This window comes from Anopheles darlingi, chromosome 3 (genome assembly GCF_943734745.1).
Source record: "Anopheles darlingi chromosome 3, idAnoDarlMG_H_01, whole genome shotgun sequence".
Lineage (NCBI taxonomy): Eukaryota > Metazoa > Arthropoda > Insecta > Diptera > Culicidae > Anopheles > Anopheles darlingi.
The window spans coordinates 46,827,042-46,847,041 of record NC_064875.1 but is presented as its reverse complement, the minus strand read 5'-3'; the positions used below and the strand labels follow the sequence as shown (position 1 = coordinate 46,847,041).

The 20,000-nt window shown below is 47.2% G+C and overlaps 1 protein-coding gene across 6 annotated transcripts in view; it reads right to left on the bottom strand.

Annotated features, from left to right (window-relative positions):
• Window positions 1–891: 891 nt before the first annotated feature.
• Window positions 892–20,000, bottom strand: part of LOC125954018 (protein qui-1) — a 46,639-nt gene continuing 27,530 nt past the window's right edge. For 3 of the 6 annotated variants that reach the window (XM_049683954.1, XM_049683953.1, XM_049683955.1), the window contains 9 exons: window positions 18,766–18,935; window positions 18,525–18,671; window positions 18,124–18,421; window positions 16,528–16,645; window positions 13,302–13,413; window positions 13,034–13,216; window positions 12,741–12,836; window positions 4,484–6,118; window positions 3,528–4,411 (listed from right to left, as the gene is read on the bottom strand). In XM_049683954.1, the coding sequence (XP_049539911.1) occupies window positions 3,845–4,411; window positions 4,484–6,118; window positions 12,741–12,836; window positions 13,034–13,216; window positions 13,302–13,413; window positions 16,528–16,645; window positions 18,124–18,421; window positions 18,525–18,671; window positions 18,766–18,935 (3,326 nt within the window). In that variant the 3' untranslated portion in view covers window positions 3,528–3,844. Of the gene's footprint in view, window positions 2,845–3,076; window positions 3,408–3,527; window positions 4,412–4,483; window positions 6,119–12,740; window positions 12,837–13,033; window positions 13,217–13,301; window positions 13,414–16,527; window positions 16,646–18,123; window positions 18,422–18,524; window positions 18,672–18,765; window positions 18,936–20,000 lie in introns of those variants that run through there. The other 3 variants (XR_007468998.1, XR_007468999.1, XM_049683956.1) reach the window with 3 other exon arrangements.

Below are 20,000 nucleotides of genomic sequence, written 5' to 3'. Positions count from 1 at the left end.
TTGAAAATTTAAATAATAATCATTTTCATTAGCATTATCGTTATGATCAGCTAATAATAATCGGTAAATCTGTTGAGTGTTAAACTATTTCGTTTTTGTACTATTTGCATTCAGTTCGGTTGGTAATTCAAACGAAGGTGGATACAAAATTAAGTGTTTTATCAATTACCCACCAAACAAAGCTAACATCAAAGTTAATTGTGATCAGACTTCTGCTGGGTAATCTAAGGGACTAGTGTTTGACAAATCGCGTTGGATAAGCGTATGCTAATTCAACCAGATCGCGGATTTGCAATAGATAAGATAATCTATTCGCGAGTAGAGAAGTATAAATGGCCCGAAAATACAGTATGGTAATCAGTAAAAAGTATCGTGATTTTCCATGTATGCTTTCCCTCTATCCAACGTGTTATAAGAACCAGGACTCTTGTATCTAGAACAGTACGAAGTACCATTCCTTCCAAAAAGCGATGAATCCATCAGAACAATAACTAAAGGCAAAGGAAGCTGCTACATCACAGCAACCTTAACATCAAGGAGAGAGAGCGAATAAAAAATGACTTCAACAATAACATGATACATCGTCCTCGATATAAGGAGGAATTCAATACTTTTATGGTTTTAGCAAATATTATTCTCGTGATTCTACTCGGCTAAAAAGGGCCTCAACAGAAAACCTAAAATGTAGAAGTGAGAAGAAATCGGAAACTGGAGGCACCTTTTAGCAAACAACAGCAAATCAAGATGATGGACAACATATTGATAAAAGAGTATGGAAAAGCAAAATATGCAGTGCATTAATTATTCTCTTCCAAGTCATCATCTGATTCTTCATAACAATTCAAATGAGCTAAACCGAAAATGAAATAAAAGGTAACAACCCACCCGAGATGCATGTTCGTTACCATTTCAGGTTAGTTTATTCTGTGGTAGCTCGCTGTTTTATGATTGACAACCATCACTACGGGTTTACACTTTATTAAAGTTTATTTTTGCTGCGTTTTTTGTTTAATTTACCGTTAGCTTAGCTTTCTGTTCTACTACACAATCCAATTAAAAACGATTCATTGCACACACATACACACATACCCTGACCTACGTGATAGGTGCTGCTCATTTCATTATTGCCACTACGGAATTTCGCCCTTTCACTTTCTTGATTGAAAGCAAATAAACGGAAAATGCTATTATGCCGTTAATTCTTTGTTGCAAAATCAACAGTAATCACGCCCTCGTCGAAATCGGTGCTTGTTAGTCGTCCCTCCGCCTGTTAAATTTGCGATCGTCATTTGAGTAAACTTTCGAACCAAATCGCCTCTATCGGGCAAATACACACACTGCTGCTGCTACTGCTACTGCTGCTGCTACTGCTACTGCTGCTGCTGCTACTATCACACACTAATTATGCTAACGAACAATTCCATGAGTCTACCGCAGAGCTGTTGCCTTTAGAGTAGCTTGTCACTAGTTTGCTAGAGTAGTCAAACGGTCAAACTAACAGAGTGAGTTCCCTTCTACAGCTTCCTACTTACTAGCTTTAAGTTGAGTCGTGTGAATCACGTTATCGGGACCGACTAGCCATTCGATTGCCATACTTGCTTGTTTGCTTGCTTGCTTATTTGCTTAACAGTTTCTAAAACACTTCATTAACTAGCAGTAAATATACGCTTATCGGTAAAGGTATAACATTTTGGGAAGGGGACTGAAACAATGGCGCTTGCATTACGACAGTTTTGCAGCATGGAAACGTTGGGTCGGTTGTAATTTATGTTTTCTTCCTTTCTTTTCCTGTGTATGTTCTTTATCTTCTACCGCAGAAAGATGCATTGATTGTAGAAATCGGTTAACAAACAATCTTGATTGTCGGTGCTAGAAAAAGGGTTTTCAGTTCACTACGAGACACGTGCGTCGCCCTTCTTCGCTCTCCAAAGTGTCTCTCTTAAAAGGTAAAGTCAGATCAGTGCGAAAGTGACACAAAATATATGCGTTTATGTATCTTTACGTGTATATATGTATATGTGTTATCCATAATTTATTTAGATGCCCGTAACAGTAATACCCACGAGTGGTTGTTTGCTCTTGCTGCGAAAAAGGGGATGACCACAGGTGACACGGCTGGTTGTAATGCATATTGTTTTGCTTTAGACACCACAGCTGATTTAGACTTACGATGATCTGCGAGATCTTACTTAACTGTCCTCAGTGTCCACCCCGTTTCGCATGGCTTGAAAGATCTAGATAAAATCGGTAGACACCTAGGCGTTAGGTCGGGAAACGCTTCTTCAATAATTGCAGCGCATGCTTGATTGACCGAGCATACTATAAAAATGCGCATACGATGGTTGTAAACTGGGAAAAGAACAAAGTATGCCTACTGTGTGGCCGTGCTCCTTGCACTGGGACTATACTGGACACTGGAATTTGTCGGTGAACCTCCCTATTGAGTCATTTTAACACGGAAGGACATCCTCTGCACTGCCTGGGTTGGTGCAGTTATATTGTAGAATTAGTTTAACCATTTAAACGGCATCACATAACTGACCTAGGTGAATTAACGGATCATGTTTTATCGTTGGATATTTCATGGGATCATCGTTATTTAAAACATTTCGTTTCACGCAAGCAGCGGCACCTTTGGCCGAGACAGACGAGATGCGGAACGCGGTGCTACGATGGAGCTTTTCTGGTGCAGCGAGCTTTGTATACCCAAAAGTACGCAGCCTGAAAGCGTGTAAGTCCTGCGAGCTTTCCTTAGTACGCGTAGCAACGCCACTACTTAGCTTGCACCATTCCGATGGTACCGTCTCGCTCTATCCGGCGGTGTGAACTAATCGGCTAGCACATCTGCAAGTAAGAGAACAAAAACCACAACGATTGATATCCTTTTTCCTCCTCTCTCAGTGCGTGCGGGCACACGCGAAGCTGTGTGAATCGAAGGCAAGTAAAAATGGTTCCAAACTGTGATAAAGTAGTAATAGTTGTGAGGATGTGTACTAAGATATGAAAAACTTGAATCTAGTCTAACACAAGAGAGGTGTCAAAGGTACTATAGACAATGCTATAAAATACTACTTACGTAAAGCACCGAAAAGCTGTAGGTGAAGAAAGCTGGCACCTGGCACGGGTACGCCTTCTGGTGGTCGAAAGTGGTACCTAGTGCTACTCATGCTTCAAAACTCGAGTAAACTAAGCAGGAAGAACATACTACGCACGCACTAGGGCAAATAGAGAAATCACTCGTGGAGAAAGGAGAGAGTGTGTGTGTGTGAGAGAGAGAGAGAGAGAGAGAGAGAGAGAAGGAGAGACGGGCGAAATAGGTAGGCGAATTGCAAATCTACAGAAGGTATCAACTGCTAGCTACGATAGAAAGATCAATAGGTTAAAAATTTAGCATCACTATATAGGCACTAGGAAAGAAGTAAAATCGTAAAGTAAAGCGCAAGCACCGTGACAATGAAAAACGGAGCAACAAGAGAGAGAGGGAGAGAAAAAACGCCGAGTTCTTAAAACCGTAAAACGAGTAAAACCGAGTTCTTCTAGTGTTGTACTAAGAGCAAGAAGCGTGAAAAGAAGGTGGTTAGTATTAAGTACAAGGTGGGAAAAAAAGGCTAAAACCGCCAGACCACACCACCAGCCAATTTTGTCGCACACGTCCGCGACGTTTCGTTTGTCTGCCAATTCATCTCCTAATAGACTGACGTGTCACCATCACCATCACGCCGACTCACGACCAGACTCACTGCATACGGCAGGAGTGGGAAATGGAATTACGATGGTAAGTGCGCTGGCAGAGAGCCGCATCGTGGCGTAGGTTATCGATCGAGCGTGACCTACGCCGCCCGACCTACTGGTACTGTTCACCTTCCGGACTAGACGCGCGGCGCCGCGAGTGGCAACTGAGTGTACCGAGCGTACCGGAACAGTGGCGGAACAGAGCGTGCATGTCCGTCTCGGTGGAGGATTGCTTCAGTCGGTTCGCGCCACTCGATCCACGATCCGGATCGGTCGGATCTGAGCCCATCCACGAAGTGACCGTCGCCGTCATCATCGTCGTCGTCGTCGTCGTCGGTACCGAGTGTTGCTTCTTGAGCAGCAATACCTCCCGCAGTAGATCGGGCTGATGATGCGGATGATGGTACTGGTGCTGGTACGGTAGGTGATGATGGTACGCGTGGTGGTATGGCACGCTGGCGGTGGCCGTGGAGGTGATAGCGGAGGTAGTGGTTGAGCAGTACAGACTAGCGCTAGTGGTAGTAGCGGTACAGGTCCATGCATCTACCGAAAGCGAAACGGGACGGGACGCGTGGAAGAGCGCTAGTCGCTTGGACCTACCTGAGCGTTCCTCCTGGAACTCGTCCTCATCCGACGAGTCGATCCGGTCCTCCACTAGCGACGATTGACGTGACAGTGACTGGAAAATGGGACAAACGAGTACAGTGAGAAGTTGCTATCAATTGATCACAGGTTAATACGCGCCACTTACCGCATTCAATCGACGTCTCGGTGGAGATCGCTTATTCCAGAGTGCTTCCAGCTGGTCAAAGTGCTGCGATTGAGCAAGGGCGGCCTGTTCCGGGCCGAGATTTGCCTGCGATTCCACGGTCTTCGCTTCGGCCAACTTCGAGATCTCTTCCATGCTGGCGGACACCGAGAAGCGGCGCTTCAACCGTTCATCCACCTGCGCCATCATGACCGAGGACGTCAGATGGGCGTACTTCTTCTGCCAGGTGTACGTGTCGAGCGAGACTTCCTTCTTGAGCAGACGACGTGCCGGGCGCTTCGGACCGGCCGGCCGCAGATCCTCGACATCGCGTGCCGGTGCCGAGTAGGTCGGCAACTTCATGTAGCTGGCCGGTGAGTTGTGCAAGCAGATGATCGGTAAACAGGAACTGTCCACCAGCTGCACCACAATCCGCGAACACTCGAGGCTGATGTCGAAGCGCGTAAACTGGACGTGCAGCTGGAGTGAGGTGAGGGCCAGTCCCCGTTTCGTCTCCCAAACGATCAGCGTTTTGTCGTCGCTCCCGGATACGGCCGTCGTACCGTCGGCCGATACCTTGACGCAGGTTACCGGTCCCAGGTGTCCGGCCAGCGTGTGGATCTCCTCGCCCGTGTGTATATCCCAGATGATCAGATTCGAATCCTTCGAGCCCGAGATGACCTGACTCTTGGTGGTGACCGACACCGCCACACAGCTGACCGCATCCGTATGACCGACCAGTACCTGCGCCAACTTACCGCCCGTCGCTTGCCACACCTTCAGTGACATGTCCCGCGAACCGGTTATGATGTAGAGCGAATCGGCCGTGATGACGAAGCAGGTGATCTCGTCCGAGTGCGAAACGGTGTACTTTTCGTCCTCACGCGTCAACGACCAGATGCGCAAACTGTTGTCACCGTTGGTGCAAACGGCAAACTTCATGTTGTTCGTCACCGAGAGACATTTGTGCGGTCCCTGGACACTCTGCAGGACGATCCCGGAATCGGCGATCCAAACGTACAGGCAACCGTCCCGGTCGGCCGATATGATGCGCCTCGAGTCCATCATGAAGGTAGCGGTCGTGATGGAGGTCGTGTGACCCTTGAACGTTGCCGTAACCGTACCGAGTGCCAAGCTCCAGACGTTCACCGTTTTGTCCTCCGAACCGGAAGCGATCAGTTCGCAGTTTGGAGCGAAACTGACGCACGTCACCGTGGCCGTATGGCCCTCGAGGATGCTCGTTAGCTCCGGTGAGTTAAGCTGCCAAATCTGGACGCACCGGCTCGATGCGACCGCCGCCATCGTTGAGTCGCGCGACAGATCGAAACAGATGACCGGACTCGAGGTGGACTGCAGGGCCAGTCGGTTGCGGTGGAACTTTTTCAGCGTTTTCTTCTTCTTCGGGTAGTAATTGACGATGGAATCTTCGTTGCGGAAGGAGTAGAACGTGATCTTGTTGCCACCGGCCGTGATCAGGTAGTCGTCCTTCTCCATCACGTAGACCGCCGTCACCGCGCCCGGATTCGGGGGCAGCGAGCGGATCATACGACCCGAATGCATATCGAAGATGAGGGCCCGCGTATCCTCGCCGCCCACGATCGCACGCTGGCTATCCATGGCAATGCACAGTGCGCGCACCTAAAATAATGGATTAGAAAAAGATTGAAGAGAACTTAGTTTGGAAGCTGTGGCAATGATATTGACGCTGAATTAATGAAGGTATGATATTGACGCTGAATTAATGAACTATATTGATCGTAATATTTTTTATTACTTCTGTTATTAGGTAACATAAAAGTTTGAACAAAGGCTATTATATTACATCCATCCTCCTAGAGTTAGCGGTTGGACATGAGCCCAGTCCAGAAACGAAAATAATGGTCTTATCTTCCCTGGCCGTTATTTTTTTCCAGCACTGAGCAACGATAGGCACTGCAATTCAAGTATGGGTTCGACAGAATTCGATAGAAGGAATGACCTCCCATCTGTGTATTATAAATAATCCACCGTTTAACCACTATTTAGTGGATAGCTGTTCGATAAATTAGTATAGTATTATTAAATCTGATTTGCCGACCTGCTGAGCTAATATTTTAATGAAACTTTCTTAAATTCAAATAGCAAGGTGCGGAATTGACAGCAAAGGCAATCTCACCATTGCATCATATTCCTGGCAGGCAGAAATGTTTAGTCTATGGCTAAGCTCTTGAATAGCAAAAATCCTCGCTATGCTTTGGTGAATTGATTGGATAGATTACGCCTAGTTACATGGATGTATGCTCACGTTCATTCCGTTTAAGTTTCTCGCGTCACGTGTTGATTTGTCTCCTCAAAATCCTTTTCATGGTATTAAGCAAACGTTACGTTGTGTATCAATCGATCGTTTGACCAAACAAATGATGCTGGTGGATGTAACAGTCGCTAAACATTGTTAAAACTCTATACACGCTTTAATATTGGTAAAACAAACTTATTTTTATCTTTTGTTCGTCTTATGCACATGTACCGATCCTTAGCATTAATTTCAAATGAATACCATATTTTAGAACAGAAAAACAAAATTCGTAACATACAAACAGAGCCAGGTGTAGGTACTTCTCAAACTGCCATGAACATGAACCAAATCTCATTACTTTCATTCATAAAACAACGATTACAAAAAAACCGCAAAAAATTCCCCAAGAACTGAAAATATGCAGGACAAACAAATAAAAGAATTCCATCTACCCTGAGAAATTTACCAAACGAATTTGTGCAGTAATCACTCAAAAATACCATAAAAGAACAGTCAAAAGTGGAAAAGGGTCAAAAGTGGATTGCTGGAGAGGAAATTAATGTAGAAGCGGAGGATTTCGGGAACGACTCGAAGGCAAACACTGGCATTACGGTGCCAGAGTCAAACATAAGTCGAGTTTGCTCTTCACTTCTCTCCCCCGGATGGTTGGGAATGTTGGGACTCTTTTTAACCCTGACCTGTGATGGAGTAAGTCCTTCGGGATACATTATCTTTTCCTTCGCTTTCCCCTTTCCAGTGGTAGACTCGCCGTCGCGCTATCCTCTGGCTTGACAATCGTTTTCAATCAGCAACATTCTTCCAGCGATGGAATGTTCAAATCCAGAGACCCAAAAGCGACGGTAATGTTACCGAATGCACTCAAAGGTACTACTTTCGCTGCGGTTTTAGTGCCTTTTGCATTGCTAAAGTGTACCACTGCTCAAACGCAACCAATCTAGTTTGAAGAGCATAACAAACGCAACAAAACGAATTCTTTGATCAATCTTTACTATACCATCACATTAATTCAAATTACCCTCCATCTTGCCCCCCGGAATCCTGTACAATCAACTGATAATGAACCTTTTGCTCCCGCATCTCGGAAATGCCACGTCTGCCCCGTTTGTCGGTCCCTTATCGGCAACAGGTAGCAAAAGGTTGGGCGCTCCGTCCCAGCCCGCCTGTTCCGATCAGTCACTTGCACAGCATAGCGCGGCAATGAGTCCACCCGGAGCAATCAAATTAAAATCAAACGCATAATCCTTAAACGGAACATCACCAGCCAGCTATGCTCAACCGCACTCCAGGGCGGCGACGACGACGACGTACAACACGCAAATCCGACCAACCCCATTGGTCTTTGGTTTGCGGTGAGGTGGTCTACGGATGGTATTATCGTTATAGGGAGTGTTTCCTTCCCTTCCTTCCTTCGCAGACTCCAAACCAAACACCAAACTGAGCAACACTGGATCGTATCCTCGCACCCTCGCCACGCTCTATCCCGCATGACTGTCTTCAGGCATTTGGAATTTGCCTCATCACGGGCCTCGGTGTCACGGGGTGATTTCTCTCCACACCACACCACGCCACAACCCGCCGTTGGCAACTTGTCTGGACCACGCAACCGGTTTCCATCAAAATAAAAGTAATCAAAGTAATCCCCTAAAGCTCTGACCGGTCCCGGTCGGCCGCCCCAAACCGGCAGCATTTGTTTGTCGTCGCTGTGTGTGTGTGTCCATCCGAGTGTGCGATGTTTAGCTGGGGCACCTCCTGGAACGCTTACTGGGATGCATGGCGTTTGCTTTGAAGTTTTGAAAGGGGGCTCTTTGAACGAACCAAATGTTAGTGTTGCTCAGATGCCCCGATGGCGAGGTTTGATGTCAAGAACAAATCGCGGGCACAACGGCGTATACGGCCGCTGATCAACACATACTAATCATTTATCAACCTTCAACCTTCTCCCGAATTCTCACGCCGCCACGCCATTACTGAACCTAACGCACTTTGAGCGACAAAAACTAATTCGCTTTTTCACTCTTCACGACCACTCTTAACGTTCCGTTATTTTTTATTTTTTGCACTCAACATACCAACGAACACTTGGAGTGTTCTGGAGGGAGGGGCGGTCCTTAGCTCCTCCTTTGTCATTTCAAAGGCTGAAAAGCCGGGCTTTGTGCTTCACGGAACGAAGCTCAAAGCCACGCACCGACTACGTACCATCTTAGCACTTTGGTGCTCCCTTTGGAAAAACATTCAATTTCCGCCATCACACGACACACTCACCGTTTGCATGGAGAGGAGGTGCTGGTGGTGGTGGTGGTTTCACGGTACGCTGCCTTTCAATATCGCTTCCGAAAGTGTTTCTTTTGCCCTCGTCGTGCGATTCCCTCCTTCTGCTGCTGCTGCTGCGTTCGCGTTCCGTAAACATTCACCTTTTGCACACCTTCTGCGTGTGCCTTTCGCTCACTCGTGACAGACGTTAGATGCCACCAGCGCAGCCCGCTACCTCCAGCATACCGCCCGCAACTGGTTGGTTGGTTGGTTGGTTGGTTGCGGAATCCTTCGCGAGTTAATAAGTTCAGCCGCGGTTCACGTCAAAACAATGGTCGCATCAAAAGAACGTCGCAAGAAACTCACTCAAAGTGGAACGGAATGGTGTGGGTCGCGATTTTGGCCGTTTTTTTCTGTTTTCACCTCTCGTTCTGCTCGTGCCAGGTCATGAAATAACATTTAAATCCGATTTCATGGCATCATCATCGTGATAACGGTGGGCAGAGCGGAGTGGCAGTGAGCCTGCCATTCGCTACCACCACACCGCATCCTTCTCCGTGCCGTCAAGTGCGTCGTACGAGTGGCAATCAAATTCGATTCCATTTCAGTCTCTGCTGAAGAGATGTCATATGCGCCCGGGCGACGGAAAGACACTGCCAATGAAATCAACCAAAGAAGCGGTTCCTTACCATACCGTCATCCTCGTTCACACAACACACAGTCACACACATACAGCACGCGATTTTGGATGTGGAATGCGGCACAAGGTGTCACCTTTTATTCATAGCTTTCGGCAGGATTACACTCCCCGGAACCGGGATGATGGTACCGCGATGGTATGATCCTTACCGTTTGATCCTTCCCCAGTTTCCTGTTGCCTCATGGCCCGCGTGTATCCGTTTATTTCGGAAAACTCTCACATCTTGCTTTCCTCCCCTCGCGGTGGGAGACAGAGAATGCCAATACGGCATTCCAAATCCACCGAGCATCATGGCAACCGACGCCCGCCAGCCAGCCGACAGCCAGCCGTCGGTATCGCTTCTTGGAATGACGAATTGATTTCTCATTTACTCCGACTGCTCCGGCGGAATTCAAAAGACTGCCGGTGACACCGTGACCGTGTGTCGCTCATCGGTGGTTGTAAATATTTATTAGCCAATGGAGACGCGCGAAACGGACGGAGACGAGACAATTACGGGGAGCGCGGGCCCGCGCGTACGACGTCAGAATGTTGTTCGATCACGGTCCATGTACATATGGTCGGTGATCGATCGGTCTCGCAGTGCACGTGACAGGAGATGCCAACGTTCGGGCGTGTCAAGTGTGAAATAATGCCAACGATAATAAAGCGGCCGCTGTGGAAGTATCGATAGCTCATAATATGTTTGGTCACTGCCGCTCTCCGATAATAGCAGATTGTCTCGGAGAAACTGACGATTATGAGGCTGCTCTTTACTAACGTTCAGTACAATTACTTTCAGAAGCTTTAACTTGATGCGATTTCAAGAAGACTATGTATAGAGTCAAGTAAAAATGATACACGTTGTAAGATTTTAACTCAAACTTTATACCAAAAATCATATAAATATTATTGTATTGTTGAGTGGTTAGCAAAGAAGTGAAGAGGTAACATTAGTGAATGGATTATATTATACCCAAACGCAATAATTCTACTGATTCTGATCGTTTTACAACATCTGAAAGTCAACAGCTGAAATGGAACAGAACAGAATACAAATTGTAAAAACTAGCATACGGATGGAAATAAAAACCTTGTCCATGGAAATAAGAGAGTACATTAAAGTACCAAAACTGAGTACAAAGTTGCGTAAAAGGTGGGATCTACTGGGAAGGGTCAAACAGCGTTCATATGAAGCTGATCCGTCGCTATTGAAACGAAAAACTCCAAACCAACCGTATCAATTCTGGAACGGGAAATATTGGTTTGTCACGATGTGCGACAACATTGACAAGGAAAACATCGTTTGGTTTAAATTACAGCACGGAAGAGTGGTATCGTGCCAAAGCAAGCTGTTTTTTTTAACTATGTGTTCGTCGCTGCGATTTCACAGGGTACTTTTTTCATTTTATTGCAACCGTTAACACCAGAATTTTTGCGAGAGATTTTGATTCCAAAAATATCCATGGAGCTGCAGTTTTCCGGGTATTTACTTGGGTGGTTTCGCCCCTTTACCAACCTCCATGTAGCAATTGAGGTGACAAATGGCTCAACCATGCAACGTCCTATTGGTTGAAACCCAGTTGAAACGATAATTGTTGCTCGATACACAAGTTAATTAAACATTTTGAACTTTTTTACCCCGTCACGGGTATAGCAATGGTGTTGCAGTATTTCTCATTTCAGCGTTTTTCTTTAAGCAAAAATTCATTTATACGAATTAAAAATTATTCAAACAGTTGGCAATAAATAATTGTTTGATTGATTTTACAATATACAATCACCGTCGCTGCGAAACGATTTGCTAAACTGGCTGCCAATTAACGTACATGTGGTTGCAAATCAAAATCATGTTCTTTGGATATGATTACCAAGCAATGTTTGAATAAAAAAAAAAAGGGAAACCTCAAAGTTACACCTCAACAATCGTGCGACCATACTACATACAGTCTCATGTGCCCAAAAAGACCATTTAGCCCACTCATGAGTGGCTGACATGATGTGCCGAGATGGAGACGATTCCAATAATTGAGCTCAAACCGATTATCGCTTTCAAAGAAATGAAAACAAACCATCATGCAAACCATTATCGAACGGTCATTTGCAAACCAGATTGCCCGGTAATGCATCGTAAATGTACCAGCTTAATGTACAGTTGCTCATGCTTAATGGATACGCTCGTAATGGGTTTTCAATATGGTTGTTCTTTTGCACCTTTTTGCGAACATGCTCGCCACTGAAAATAATCCGAACACGCATAGCACGTCCGACGGAACGCGGGAAACATGAAATATCCATTATATATATACATCGAATGAGCGAACGTTTGGCGATTATACCAAACCATCATTAACTCCTCTCCGCCGTGTATCGTTACTCTTTCGTTACTCTTCGTTATTATCTCTTATCGATCTGCTGCACTCCAGCCCACGATCGACCAAGGGATGCATCGATGCAACCCAAGGAATCGTCCGTTTCCCTCATTTCGTCCGTAAGCGTTTACATCATCCCCGGTAGATCACAAATCGATCGATGGTCTCGAGACACCATCGCCTGTAGCCGAGGAAACCAATAAACTTTCGTTCGGTTTACAACTGCAGAAAACGCGATGCCACAGCATCGCAGGGGCATCCGACCAAACTTCTCCTTCTCATTGCCCCAACATCAATAATCTGTGCAGCAGCGGGCACGAATGACTTTCTGAAACTTTTATTGCAATCAACCCCCCGGAATATCCGCGATCCAGCGAAACGAGGGAGGGGGGACAAACCTCTTAGGAAATAGTTGAGCAATACATCCTTCCGCGAATCGGATGGAAAAAGGACTCTGAAAACCGAGGGTTGCACGTGTGTCCTGCAAAGCTACAACGCGATCCCTGACCGGTCTTTTCCTTCCGTCAACTCCCGGGCGTGAATTTCAAACTCTCTTTTCGCTCCCTTCCCCAACGGCCGGTTGCAGGAAAGTTTTCCACGTAATTTCCCGTTTATAGGATTAGTGCCACCAACCCCCGGGCGGGGGCGGGGTAAGCTGCTTACCTTCGATTTGTGGCCTTTCAGGGCGTGCAGCTCCGTTCCGGTGGTCAGCGAGCGCAGGTACAACCCATTGTCGGCGCAGTGCAGCAGCAGGAATGTCTGGAATGGAGAAGCAGAAGCGAATGATGATGATGATGATGATACGATACAAAACAAAAGGTTGAACGGGAAAGGAATGAACAAAATGGTTGTAAAAAAAAGGGCGTCAATATGTTTAGAAGCCACGAGCTACCAGGCGCCTCCATCGAGAGTACCAGGCGCCTCCATTTCGCTTGTCGTTTTCCACGTTTACTTACAGAATCACACGAAATCTGAATGTTGAGGATGGGCTGCGACATCTGGATGCAGTTCAGCAGCGTAAAGCTCTCGAGCGACCACAGACAGACGGTTGCATCGTGGCTGCACGACACCAGCACCTCACTCGGATAGCTGACGTGCAGGGCCGTCACCGGGCCACGGTGATGATCGATCTTCGTAACCTACGGGGTCGTTTGTGAAATGTATGAGCAATGTTTAGTGCGCTCGAGTTTGCATCTCGTTTGAGTCGTCGGGCCAGAACCTTACCAGCTTACCACCCTCGAACAGGGCCACAATGATGCTCGAATCATCGCTTCCGCTGATGAGGTACTTGTTATCGAGTGCCAACGTCGCGCACAGTGCCGGTGCGATATGTTCCCTGTCAGAAAAAGGAGAGGGGAGGGCGGTGCAAAGAAAGAGGCATTTTTTAATCCAGAAATAACCCATCCCTGCCCAACTGCCGGCTCTCCACCACCATTGTCCGACCGATCGATGCCGGTGGTTGTGCATCTTGTGCATCGGTTGCCAACTTCAACGAGGGCCACGGCCACGATGTGCAGCAACGGAATTACCATTTTGCTGTCGTGGTGATGTTAATTGAAAACGTAATATTCCTACGGTCCCCTGGAATCACCACCAGCGGGCGTGGGGCCACCATCTGGTGTAAGTTATTCCTTTCGCCATGGCGCCCTTGGCAGCGTTTTTGCAGCCATAAGCTTATCAATGCAAATGGCATCGGCTAGCTGGGGCCGGCAGATGGTGTCTAAGCACTGGTAAGAATATTGAATGCCGCTCGAAAGGGCGAGCGGTGCTGGCGGAAGGATAACACAATCGCATCGTAACAGCAAACACAACAACAACAGTAACACCCAGCACAATGCCACTAATGAATTCAGCAGAGCCACCAGACACGCTCTTCCTCTGAATCATTTTTATTCTACGACCTCCTCTTCTTCCTCCTGCTCCCCTTTTCACTGGCACAGTCAGCCCGACTTTAATCCTTTCGGGTCCAAAAGAAGGAGCAGCAGCCAGGGGCTCACGGTAACGAGAACAAAGTTGCCGACGCATTTGCATCATAAACGACCAACGACGGGTCAGGGTGAGGTTTATGCCGGCGGGTGCCCGGCGGTGTAGGAGAGCGATCCGGCAGGTCGGATTCTTTTTTGAGCGTATAACGGCTCCACACGCTCGACACTCACTCGACAAAGATCTCTTTCTCTTTCTAGAGTACCCCTTTTTCCAAGGGTAACTTTCAGCATCGTCGTCGTCAGCAGCTGAGAAGGAGGACTCCATTCTCACTCACAGGACCCCCACGCCATATACGTTTATTAGCTAACCCAGTGACAGCTGTGAGCCATCCATTGTAGGAGTCAAGTTGCGCGTCCTTTTTGGTACGGAGATGGTATGGAAAGTGTTTTTTTTTTCCTATCGAACAGTTGAGCATCGTGGGAGCATGGTAAGATTATATGAATCATATCTACTGCATATTTGATTCGTTACTAGCTAGGTAATACCGTGTTTTTTGGCAGATTGCAACATTTAGTTTCTTTAGCTATAACAAACGAAGTGTTGGACATTACCGATGAATGCTTTCTTTTAAGAATGTCTGAACAAACTTAGATTACACAACCTCTTCAAATTGATCAATTAACTTCGAGAGATAAACATCCGGCTTACGGCCCATTCTTATATATGTTAAAAAGTAAAAAGTTCGTTGTCATTATTTGAAAAAGTTCGCTCATTTTTTAGAAGACAAGCGATCTTATTTTGCAAAACCTTCCCCTATTACAGCTTTGGGACAATTGTACAGAATACACAGTTTAGTTAAAGGTACAATAAATTACTAGAATGCTAAATCCTTAACAATAAAGCAATTGCATTTCAAACGTATGCTTTTACATCTTAACTAGCGCTTCCAACTACCGCTTTTTGATGATTTGAAAGGATTTTTGAAATCGCATGATTAAAGTGTGAGCTTTGGGGTGCTGTTATTTACATTTTAAAAGATGTTCCATTTAACTTTTTTGTGAGGGATCCATGAACTGTTCATTTTTTTTGCACTAATCTGTTTTGAGAAACATTGCAGTGAGTAAGCACTGTTTTGGGGTATTCAAAAAACGTTGATAGTTCATTAATTCATTTTAGACAGATACCCCTTTGCAAAAAGAGAATACTTTCAATCAGCTCTGAATTTAGCAAACGTACTTCACTAAACTAGAAAAATTATTAAGTTTTCCAAATCAAATTAATGACAATGGTACTAAAACGCAAAATGTTAATAAATAATTCACCATTCATCACAGATACTGAACGCACCCGGTTATCATTTCAATCGTTTCCGTCAGCGAAAGAAACGGTACAATCTGGCACCGGGTGTTTGCCCTGACACCCCACCCCCCAAAAACTGTCGTCTTTTCATTAGCAAACGATTCGTCACGGCGCTGTGATTGACTTCGTTGGATTACGCCAACCTTTGGGCCAAGACGCGTCGCAATCACGGACGCCAAATGTTCCTAGCTTCGCACCAACAACAACGAAGCGTACGATGGTAGGGGGAAAAAACCCGTCCGGGGTGTGTGTTCGTGAGATGGTAAAGAATATGTAAATTAGCTTTCCTGCATGCAAATCCTGCCCGACACGTCCAATTGAAGGCGACGCACGTATCGCACGAAGAAACAAATTTATATCCTTAGAGAGTCCGGACCGCCGGCGAAGCGAAGGTGCGTTCTGTACGAGCAAACTCAACAGACAGAGGGTGTGAGAGAGAGAGAAACGGGAAGAAAAAGCAAGTGAGGGATAGGCAGGGCAGCACCACCTCCAGTCGATGATTTAGCACCTTGCCATGTTAGAAACTCATTAATTTCTCAAATTTCACCTTCCAGCCACGGCTCGGCGCATCGCCGTACCCTGCTGTGTGCTTCCGATTCCCTGGAATGTGAGAGAATGGAAAAGAATGTGCGGCCCAGGAGGAGAAGAAGTGGAGCTATGCTGTGTTGAGGTCACGGCGCGCTATGGTGGCCCATGATGGCATGATGTGATTTATGCGTACGACAGCAAGAAGAAGGTTTTGAGCAACGATATGTTGTGCGAGCGGGCGTGTGTGTGTGTCTGTGTGTGTGCTGGATGTGTGTATGGCGATGATACCACCCGCCGTCACCATCGGAAGTGATATATCGTACGGACGAGCGATGACGTGCTTATGCTGTGGTGTTCGGTGTGATCATTTGCATAGCTCTCTCGCTTGTGTATCAGCTCGCTGGCTGGAACGCTGTGTGCGTTCATTTCTCGTACAGTGAAAAGGGTGGACCGCATTTCCACACTTTTGTGGCTTTTTGTCATGTTAAAGCGCACACACCATACCACACCACACCACACTACATTCGCACACAGAGACAGAACATTCCAATTACCACAGCTCGGTTATAAGCGGCTAGTGCTACTGTCTAATGCCAGCAGAGACCAGTAGAGACCAGCAGGAGCCCACAATGCTTACCGTAATCGCAGCTTCGTCTCGAGCGTTCGCATGTCCCACACGATGACGGACGTATCCTCGGATGCCGTAACCAGATATTGGGACTGAACTTTCATGTACGTTACCGGACCACTATGACCTGTGTGTGTGTGTGAAAAGGGAAGAAAACGGAAGCCAAATGGAAAACATTAATGGACGAAGCGATAGTGATAGTTTTTGGTAATCGATTCCCAAAGCTGCTGAAGGCATAAACCATTTACGAAAGTCCGTCCTCCGTACGGTTTACTCGAACTCTTCTGCCGGCTCCGGAACACACCGAGGAATGTAAATATTGACTCGTCTACTGCTGGCGCTCCTGGTGCGACTTCAATGCATCCTACAACTCGTCCTTTCATCTTGACCAGCCTTGAATCTCTAGCAGCAGCAGCAGCAGCAGCAGCAACAGCAGCAGCTGCAGTGCAGAGCCATTCAAAAGGGTCATTAAATCGAAATCATGTTATGGGGCATTCCCTATCCAACGCTGCAGCTCAGCATGTCCTTCTTATGTCGAGATTGATTTTAGACCGAGCACCGAGCACAGTAAGTACACCGCATACAGAAGCCATGCTTCGGATCTGCTGCTGAAGCAACTCGTGTTTGATCAACCGCGGTGCACTCCCCCTTTCCCATTTTCCAAAGAAACCGGTTTTAAAGCCGGTCCAGGCAACCCTCTAGGGCCGTCATTTGCAAGTCTACGGGAGGGGGGGAGCCGAAACCCGTAATCCCGACCCGATCCTTTAGCAGCCAATTTTGAAATTGAAAAAGCCAAAGACAAACACAAACCGAACCTAATCCGGACCGCAAAAACCATTGGGCAACGCGAGTAAAAGTATGCGACCGACAATTTTCAACTGAACCTTTCCTGAACCCATGCGCCAGCAGCAGCAGCAGCAGCAGCTAATGGATGGAGTTTTGCTCATCGTAACAATGAATTATGGATTGGGGCCGGGGTGCTCCACCCCAGTTCTACCCCTTGTCTGCAGCACTTCCCTTGTACCGCCATTTGAAACAGTAAACAACCGGCTGGGGACGGTGAAAAAAAATGCTCCCCGGAAAATGCTAATAACTTTCACTCTAAGGAGCCTTTGGCGCAATGATTTGCTGCTGCTGCTGCAGAAGAAGAGTGAGCAATGAGCAGGCGACGGTTGAGGCCAGCAGCAGCAGGAACACACAAAAAAAAGCTTTTATTAAATCAAAACTGATTAACTCGGCTAATAAAACACTGATTTCATCAGCTCGGTAAAGTGCTGAAAGGGAAGTTTTTTACTGCAGGAACACTCTACTGGGACGAACCTTTTTTTTAAGGTTGGAGGGGGGACGCTTCGCTTCCTAACTTTTTGTTCGACGAACCTACTCTACTTGTCGCCCACAGGCTACTGTGATTACTGGAAGCAACTGTTCAGTCAAACGGAAAGGGAAAACGGTTTTCCCTGTGTACACACACTCATGGCTATGATTTCCAAATGACTTTTCATTACGCAATTCGTCTGAGTAAACACAAACACGGTAAACGGTTGATGACGTACGGGGAAGCACTCAATGCATCCGTAGCACGAACTAACTAACCAAATAACTCACCTTTGAACGTATGCACCAGGTTATTGCTCATGATGTGCCACATCTGCGGATCGCCTACCTTGGGCGATAGGATGAGGTGCTGTTTGGACGGTGACACGGCAATACAGCGAACCGGACCGGGCCCCGGTACCGTCATGCATCGGATCTGGCTGGGCAGTGGCACCGGAAGCCAGCCCGTTAACGGTACGAGCAGTGGCACGGTATAGCCATCGCACCACGCCGTCGCTGACTGAACCGTTACGCTCAGCAGTGCCTGCGGTCCCTCGTGTGCCGACACGGACTTGAGCCAGGAAATGAGCTGCCCAGAACGAGGGGGGTAGTGCAGAAGAGCGAACGATGAAACAATCGACCAAAACCGCACACCTAATCTCAACACACAAAGCCACACGTGCTGACCGTACCTGAGCACCGAGTTGCATTGGGTCGCGCGTCAACACATCGCTCGACTTCCGGATCGTGTAGTAGACCAGCTCGATGTCCCGGTCCAGGATGTAGCAGCGCACGTGCTCGATTAGGCATCGCAAGTAGCTGATGGAAACGGTTTGAACCTGTAATGCGGGTGCATGAATGGAATGGAGTAGGATAATAACCGGTTGAAAATCGGTTGCTTTGCGATGGCCCCAAGGCGCGGTGTGTACATACCGCAGCCAGCAGAAAATCGAAGTTACAGACGGCAATCTCCTTGAGCTTCTTGGTGTCCTCCGATTTGATCAGATGATGCCAGGCTTCCTCCACGTGCCGTATGCTGTACGAGATGTCCGGGCCAAGGTTCAGCACTTGCGTCACGTTATCGTCCTGTTGCATCTGTACGCCTAAGACGGCGAGAAAGAAAGAGAAAGAGAGAGAGAGAGAGAGATGATCGATCGATTAACTTGGTTTCGCTGGATTCAATTACAGCTGAGGAGTCTCCTCTCTTCTTCGAATCATAAATATGCAAATCCAATTCCAATTCGATTCTCCCCCCCCCCCCCCCCCCTTGGCCTAGGTAATCAGATTAGAGACGCGTTCACCGGAGGACAATCCTTTCACTCCATTCACGCTTGTTCGCTCCGTTCGCTCACTCTCGTTAATATTAATGAGCCAACCGGCCAGCCAGCGAGCCAGTGTCTATCGTAAATAGATTTTTAATCACCACCACCACGACCCGCCATTACTCGGTCACCTTGCCGGGACCATGTAATTAGGTGCGTTTGCCACCTTTATACAGAGCGGTAAAAGTGCGGAACATTATCACTCATAAAGCAGCAGCAGCAACAGCAGAGTTCGGCACAAAACACCTGACACCCAAAACCGACAACCGACTACATCGCCAACGCCAACACTGGCGCACCAGAGCCTTGGTGTCATAAACGACCACGGCACGGGCACGGGGGCCCGTGGCACGGTCAAAATTGAATCTAACGATCCCCGGTGGCCATCATTCTCGTGTTTAAGCCTCCGTTATTAATGAAGAAACATGACATCGCAGCGAGCGCGGCAAGACGTTAGCAGTTGGAAGGGCGCAGGACCTGATGTACCTGCGCGCACCCTTGTCCAGAACGCCTTTAGCGACAATCAAACAAAATGAAAGACACTTTCTCTCTCTCCATCTCTCTTTTTGTCTCTCACACACACACACACAGACGCACACAGTCGCACCATTTGTTTGACTCCTGAGCAAAGCAAGCGAATCTCATCGTAACGCTTTTATGATTTCTGGTCCAGGGCTAGGTATCAGGATGGTGTATATTTAAGCGCAGCCCTCACCCTCGGCCGCAGCGACCGTCTTTTCATGGTTCCCTTTTTCGGGTGTGTGCTGCTCAAATTGCCCATCACACAACAAGGTTTGGGGCCCTCTGAGGAGGAGTGGCGGTCCGTCTTTGGGTTGTTTAATTAAG